The sequence below is a fragment of the Metopolophium dirhodum genome, chromosome 1 (genome assembly GCF_019925205.1).
Source record: "Metopolophium dirhodum isolate CAU chromosome 1, ASM1992520v1, whole genome shotgun sequence".
NCBI lineage: Eukaryota > Metazoa > Arthropoda > Insecta > Hemiptera > Aphididae > Metopolophium > Metopolophium dirhodum.
Window position 1 is genome coordinate 34,387,626 of NC_083560.1, and position 8,456 is coordinate 34,396,081.

The 8,456-nt window shown below is 25.8% G+C and overlaps 1 protein-coding gene across 1 annotated transcript; it reads left to right on the top strand.

Annotated features, from left to right (window-relative positions):
* The first annotated feature begins 4,744 nt into the window (after positions 1–4,744).
* Positions 4,745–6,014, top strand: LOC132937028 (protein-L-isoaspartate O-methyltransferase domain-containing protein 2-like). Its single transcript, XM_061003858.1, has 4 exons — positions 4,745–4,775; positions 5,202–5,302; positions 5,370–5,523; positions 5,584–6,014. The coding sequence occupies exons 1-4, from the start codon at positions 4,745–4,747 to the stop codon at positions 6,012–6,014; spliced, it is 717 nt and encodes a 238-aa protein (XP_060859841.1).
* The last annotated feature ends 2,442 nt before the right edge of the window (positions 6,015–8,456 follow it).

Sequence of the window (8,456 nt, forward strand, 5' to 3'; positions counted from 1 at the left end):
TGCCACCAAAAAGTTGTAACGTGTCCGCTTCATACATTCAGCTCCATACACAAATTTACGTACCTATACTAAAAGTGTATTTATTAAATGTAACAAACGTCTAATTCTGATAAACAAATACGTCCTCTCGTCGTCTCTAATATATTTACTAATATATGGTATTCTAGTTAAGTCATTGAATGTCAGTTAATAAATATACATAATAATATAATACATAACAGTATTAATTTATATAAAAATAATGAGGATTATTACACGAGTCTGTACGACGATGTAGCGTTGTCGTTAGGCAAGTGTAGTTTATAAACTACTCGGCTCAATGAGTCGACTCTTTCAAATTAACAAATCGAGTCAAACCAGTGTTTCAAGTTCAGCAACTCAGTGACTCAGTTTGACCAACGAAAAATAGATATGTAGTTCAAAACAGAGTTTGGTTTATCAATTTACCAGTATTCGTGGAACAAGTCACGACTCACAAGTCACGTGTGTTTACTGATTTTACAAGTTGGCAGTAAGTTTCCCTTACCCACTATTCACTAGTTCCTACGATTTGTGTAATTAACGTGCTAACAGCTAATTAATTCAAAAATTATAATCAATTAATCATTTCCTAGTAAACAGAAATAGCATTTTTATTTTTTGATCTATGATAATAAAAAGAATAAAAAAGGTGGGCAAGTGGATGTTGCTCTGCTGTATAGTAGGTTACAAGTGGATCACTGTAATGCATGGTGTTAAATTTGAATATCAATGATATAGTATCATCACTAAGTATATTTGATGATATCATTGCGAATAAAGTAATTTATAGAAAAGCTATTTATGTGAAACCTTGTTTTAAATGTTCAATCCATAGATATAAAAGTAGAACATTTTATAAATATTTAACTACAAAATAATTATGAAAATTTTAAATATAATCAATTTTGTTGAAATTCAAACTTGAAATGCTTATAAAAAAAAATTGTGCTTAAATATTTTTAATATTTTTAACTACTATTGTCAAAATATACCAGGAGCATTGTATTACATTTTCACCCATTATTACGAAAAAAATAAAATTTTTTTACGATTATACAAAAAAAACTAAAAAAAGGTGGGTAAGTGGATGTCGCTCTGCTGTACAGTAGATTACAAGTGGGTCACATTAATGTATGGTGTTAAATTTGAATTCAATGATATAATATCATTGTATAAGAAAAACGATTCTGATCGAAAACGGTCAGACAGCCTAGTTATTATTTACTAATTATATTTGATGATATTATTGTAAATAAATCAATTTATATATTTACCTATTTACGTGGAACCTTGTTTTAAATTTTAAATCCTGAACTGGAAAAGTTAAACATTTTATAATTTTTTAACTACAAAATAATTAATAAATTTGAAATTTGAAAAATTTTGTCAAAATTCAAACTTTAAATGCTCATAAAAAAAAAATTGTAGCTATGTATTTTTAATATTTTTCAACTGCTATTGTAACAATATATCAAGAGCCTTAAATTCAATTTTCACGCTTTTTTACCCAACAAAAAAATTTTATTTATATTTATTGAAAAAAAAACTAAAAAAAATTGAAACTGCCGTAAACAGCCCAAATCGAGTCAAAATATTTTTATGGTGTACAGAAAATGCTAATAAAAAATATTTAGTCAAACATTTAACAACAACAAAAAACGTCGCTCTGCTGTACAGTAGATTACAAGTGGGTCACGGTTATGGATGGTCTTAAATTTGAATTCAATGATATAATATTGTTATGGACGTCTCCAAAACCGAGTTTGTTCGTTAATAAAGAAATACGTGGTGTATGAGTTATCACTAATACTTTATTAATATAATCAATTTTAAAAGAAATTTAGTTTTACAGAATACTTATTAGACTTAAAAGATTAACAGAGGTTCTGCTCGATAGTCTGACAGTACTACACTGACTCTTATACAGACAGCGAGACACGGTAGGGGCTCGCTCGGGCTCAAAACTGTCCACACAGCGAATTCCCTTAGACCGTGTGACTCTGCCTGTTCACATATTAATATGCTTACACACTATCCTATATTATACTATAACTATATCTCATACTGCGTATAGCATACAGACAGGGGTTCACAACAATATCATTGTATAAGAAAAACGATTCTGAGCGAAAACGGTCAGTCAGCCTATTTATTATTTACTAATTATATTTGATGATATTATTGTAAATAAAGAATTTATATACATATAACCTATTTACGTGGAGTCTTGTTTTAATGTTCAATCCTTAGCTATAAAAGTTGAACATTTTATAAATTTTTAATTCCAAAATAATTATTAAATTTAAAATTTGATTCATTTTGTCAATATTTGAACTTTAAATGCTTAGGTATTAAAAAAAACTGTGTCTATGTATTTTTAATATTTTTCAACTACTATTGTAATAATATATCAGGAGACTTGCATTAAATTTTCTTTCCCAACAAATAAAATTTAATTAATATTTATAGAAAAAAAAACTAAAAAAATCGAAAACCGACAATGTCCGTAAACAGCTCAAAAAGAGTCGAATTATTTTAAAAATTGTACGGTTTATAGAAATTGTTAATATAAACATAGAGTGAAATTTTCAAGTATCTACAGACATTCGTTCATTAATTACAACAAATTAAGAAAATCGGTACATGAGAAATCGAGCGAATATCGGAATATCAAATATTGTAAAAATATGAATTTCAAACGCTCATAAAAATGTAATTTGACTTACTTCTAAACATTTTTTTTGATAAAGGTAGACAACTTTATAAGGAATCTTTTATTACATTTTCAAATCTTAGATTTAAAAATAAAAATTTTTATGAATTTCAAATTCAAAAAAATTTGCACATTTTCATGAATATTTGAACTTTAAATGCTTATAAAAAATAATTCTGAATGGATTTTTAATAGTTTTTATCTGTCTTTGAAACAATATATTAGGAGCATTCTATTCAATTATGAAGCTTTTGTACCCAACAAATCAAATGTTATTGATATTTATAGAATAAACAACTAAAAAAATTGAAAACTGAAAATGTCCCTAAACAGCTCAAAATAAGTCAACATATTTTTTAAAAAGGCATGGTGTATAGAAAGTGCTAATATAAACATTCAGTAAAAATTGCATGTATTAGAGTTAAACCAAAAACCAAAATCGATTTTGCGTGAAAATTACCGTTTTTCCTTAATTTTTCTTTTGTTTTTCGTGGCGCTTTTGAAACTACTGGAAAAATTTTACTTTTGACCCCCCAAAATACCAACTAGATTCACTTTCCTATCAGAAAAGATACTGTTGAAGATAATCGTTTTTTGTATAGGTACAATGATTTTATATCATTTAATTCAAATTTTTTTTTCTCGTATTTGTAGGCGTGTATTGTATTTATGTATATTGTATACATGTATACATTAAATAAGGTAATAAATTAAACATGAAACGGCGTGAGAGTTTAATATAATTTTAAAAATCAATAAACAATTTGATTGCATTTACATAATATATATTACGCGTTTTAGTAATTTAATATGGTTGTATATACCATCATTTTTTTTTTAAAGTCATACATATTTATACTGCAGCATTAAAGCTATATCCAAAAAAAAATTAAAACCTCAATATTGTAATAAATCTCTGCGCAGTATAAAAAACTTTCATTTATTAAAGTCCATTTATTATTTTTATTTACTCGAATATTTTCGCAGCGCAATGCGATATTACCTTATTGCCAGAGTAGTGTTTGTTCAAACAAAATAAATGAAGAATAAAACATGTCCGTGAAATAGCTGACCTGGTTTAGTTTTTGTAGCTACATCAATAATAATTTACAATAATATTTGTATTTTTTAACTTTACACATACGCGCCTCCATTACATACGTAGCTGAATAGTTTATTGTTTTAGTTGTTAAACAAATATCATAAAAAATATTTTCAGGCAGCTTGTGACTAAAAAACATCATTTTAAATTCCGCAGAAATTGACTATTTTGAATTTTGTGAACCAGTATTCATCAAAGGTATAATATACTTTATTAATATTAATTAAATAAGTAGGTACTCATAAATAATTAGAATCCTGTGAAAAAGGTCTGACCAAATGTTTAAAAAATATGTTATAACTTATAAGTATCTTGAAGACAATATTATTTTACATTTACTTTACAAAATCTATTTTATAAATTAACTTAAAATAAATTTTAAAAATCTGGGAAGTTGTTCTGCTGTATAATAGAAGGTAGTTGTAAGGTCTTCCTTTTCGTTTAACAGTGTAATGAATATGTTAAGTTTGAATTCAATGATAATTTATTGTATCCGTCAGTTACTACTTTTTAAGGATATTTTGTTATAACAAGTAGGGAAGGCAAGCTTTATCACTGAATACAACTATTTTATCAGCAATCGGAGTTGGCAGACAACAGTTTTGATAATTTCAAAATAAATAAATGGTGGATAAACTAAAAAATCTAATATTATATTATTTTACATATTATACACGGTAAAGAAGATAATTTATCTTTTATACCATTTAGTAACATCAAAATTAAAAATTATATTTCTAAACAATGTACCTAGTGTTATGAGGGAAGGATGATAATGTATATTGTATACAATATATATTGATATATTATTAACAAAACAAAATTAAAAATCAGTATGCATATTTTATTGATTAATTGAATAATTAAAAATATGTCTACAATATATAATGAAAACGTGTGTGCTTATAATGGCTGCAAGAAGTGGTCCCCATGTTTTGGGTATAGTTTTTTTAGATTTCCTTAGAATTCTGAGCGGTGAGTTGTAAAGTATCTACACAATTATTATGCATAAAAAAAAGTTAGTTATTTTAACACAATAATAATTACTTAGATGTAAACAATGGTATGCTTAAAATAAATGTATCAGGAAAAAGATACCTTACAACCAACGCTATTCCTACTTGTTATTTAGATAGTTCTAACAATGTCAATATACCAAAATTATTTTTCTATTAGTCATATAATAAGTTGAACTTATTTTTGACAAAACATACCTTAATTCATAACCTATATTACATATTAATTATTATTAGTTATAATAATATATTATCATATATTATTATTATTAACTTATATGTCAATATTGATGTACCATAGTAGCTTAAAATTATTCTTAATATTATGAAAATGTCATTGTATATGTAGGTAATGCATGTGATCTAACGTCAGTGGGTTACTACGATAGAGTTTATTGTGAAGCTGAAGCACCATCAGCAGAATCTTCATTTATGATGGCTCTCATTAAAGTACTGTTTCATTCTACAGTTAATCTTTAATGAAAAAATCAAATAAACTTTTATTATCTGTATTTAGATTGGTGGTGTATTGGTTATGCCATTGAAAGGGGCCCTCCTGAAAGTAACGAGGGAAGGTGAACTCTCGTGGAAAACAATTCAAGTCGTTCAAGTATCGATACCACATCTTGTTGTGTCAGAAAAATGTAGCAGTATGGAAGTTTTAAAGTTTTGTAAGTGAATAGATTGTAAAGTGAAAATAAATAAATTTTAAATTTTTGTATGTTTTTCAGCTACTGTTCAACCATTGAGTTTAAATGAGTTATGCAGATCAAACATTCGTGCAACCATACGAGATTGCTTGAATGAAAGTCATCCTGGCTTGCAAATGTACATTAAGTGTAAACCAAATATAAGTTTTGATCAAAAATCGTTAAATGAGGCTCGCCGTGGATTGGTGAGTTTACGGAGCGTTGTAGATGTGATTTCTAACCAGAATACATCAGATCTGGATTCAACATCTGAGAATGAGGCCATTAGAGAAGATAAAGATGACGACAATGGCGATGATGTTGATGTTGAAGAAAAAATTACAAGTGGACAGTGTGATAAGAGTTTACTTAAAAAACTGCATCAGATACCAAAAGAAAAGCATCAGAAGCTGGATGTTCTTCTGAACAAAATAAAACATTGCCCGAAAAACCAGAAAATACAAAAAGAATGAGAATGAATACATTATCTTCTACAGTCAATAATCTCTCCAAAGTTTTATTGAACTTAAATTATTAAGATTTTCTCATAAGCACAATTTTTTATAAGCATTTAAAGGTAAAATTTAAATAGGGGTAATTGGATGTCGCTCTGCTCAACATTAGGTTACAGCTGTAGTAGTTGGTATGAAATTAGAGTTCATTACAGTCTTGCAAAAAATACTTTTGAATAAGTAACAATTTTAATAATTTCACAAACACCATAACATGTCTTATAATCTAATTCTAATTACATGTTAACATATTTAAATATTTAATTCACATATTTTTCAACTAATATCGAAATAATTAAATAACAAAACAATAAATAAAAAGTAGTAGGTAATAACTATTAATATGTAACTATTTTTTAAATTATTAGATTTGTTTTTAATTTTAAGCATTGTTATATTATACTATACACAATATTTTATGTTTTTATAAATTATATGTCACTTACGAAATGTTTTTTTTTTTTTTTAATTAAATTATGATTTAGCCTAGGCTCTAGTAAGGTGGACGTTTATTTACCTTTGTTACTCATTAAATTAATATACATGAAATTATCTAGCTAGTTTTGTGGTATTGGAATTTTTAATATTTAAGCAAATTCTAAATAATTTAGAATTGTGAAACTATTACATCATTTTGTAGAAAATAAGATATTTTTATGTACCTATTTTAGCAAAATTACTTTTTTTTTTTACGTATTTTAGCAAAATTACTTTATTTTTACGTAATTTAGCTAAATTACTTTATTTGTATGTATATTTACTACCACGTTTATATTTGTAAGATTTTTTTTTGAAAATATGCTACATTTTATGTATGCTTTTATCAAAATAATAAGGACTATAAACTAAAATTAAACGTGTTATACACATGCTCTTAGCTGAACTACTTAAGTTATTTAAAAAAATAATCTATATTTTCATCAAGAAAATAAAATATGTGTGTACTTAGGTACTGAGTATGTTTTCATAGGAAATAAGATATTTATTATGAAATATACCTATGTTTATTATAAATGATTGAGAACATTTAAAATACATCTATATTTAATAGCATCAGGCAGTGAGTTATGAAGAATAAAATTATTTTACCTATTATAAAGATAATTTCATAAAACTTTCATAGTATTTTATTTGATTGGTATGATTAAACTAATAAACTCCACTACAAAATAAGAGAATAATAGGATATAGCGTATACATTTGAACTAGTTTTAAAATTTGTAAGATTTGGGTCTGTAAAAACTGATCTTTTTTGAAGAAACCAAAATGGCTGATTTTAATTCTCAATGTATATTTTTAAAGAAAAATGTATATATATGTATACAATGCAAAACATAATATACCTAATATAATTCATACTAAATAATAAGATCTTTTCTTTGTATATTAGATTTAAATACAAATATTTACATTGATCTACGTTTATTTCTACAAACGAATTAGGCAATTAATTCTAAGGGATTTTTATTCCAGGGATTCTAAAAACTGAAGTCGCACAATGTAAATGTTACATGTTGTAATATCTAATTTATATACATAGGCATGTCTACGGAGGAGGCAACTTTGTAATTGACTATATTTTATTTGTTATTTTTTTACATTTACTCACTAATTATCTACTTGCAGTAATATAAACATTTTTCTAATTTAAATCATTGATTTATAATAATAATTTAATTGTATTTTTTCATATTTAATTTTAATGGTCAAGTGCCTAATTTCAATTTAAAAGAACATTGATGGTTTTCTTTATGTACCATAATTTACCGTAATTTATTTAACAAATACAATTGACATATGTTGTAGCAAATAACAGTGATTTTCTAAATGTAGAGGCTTACATATTTACATAAAAAGTTACAGTTGTTTATATTGTAATACTAGGAGAAAAAGTCACAATTAATATTAGGTGTATATATATATATATATATTATGTTGTATGTAAAAAATTACATTTTTGCAATTGACCTCTCTAGCCATGGAGGTCTGGACCTGCCTATGTATATACATTATACAACTCTATACTGTGTGTAAGCTACTAAGCTGTATAACAAGTTTAGATGTGTGTGATGTTATATGTACATAATATAAAGTGTATATATATATATGTACCTACCTACTATCCTAAGGGTTATACGATTATAGATAATTTTGTGTAAGCTTTATAAATATATTATAATATTATAATATTTAAGCATATAATATGTATGAACTATCCGATGTATGTATGTGTGTGTGTGCGTGTGTTGTCGGGGAGAGAAAAGTGTAAATGAAAACAAATCATGAATGTCTCAATGTTTTAAAGTGTATATTCAGAAAACAATAATTATTACAATTTTATGTGTGTGTGTGTTTGAGATATACATTCTGATGTATAACGTATGCTTTAGCGAGATGTTTTTT

Coding starts and splice junctions, on each gene's coding strand:
- LOC132937028 (XM_061003858.1), top strand. CDS start 4,745: ATGGCTGCAAGAAGTGGTCCCCATGTTTTGG. Junction 5,303..5,369: donor TTATGATGGCTCTCATTAAA/GTACTGTTTCAT, acceptor ATCTGTATTTAG/ATTGGTGGTGTATTGGTTAT. Junction 5,524..5,583: donor TATGGAAGTTTTAAAGTTTT/GTAAGTGAATAG, acceptor TATGTTTTTCAG/CTACTGTTCAACCATTGAGT.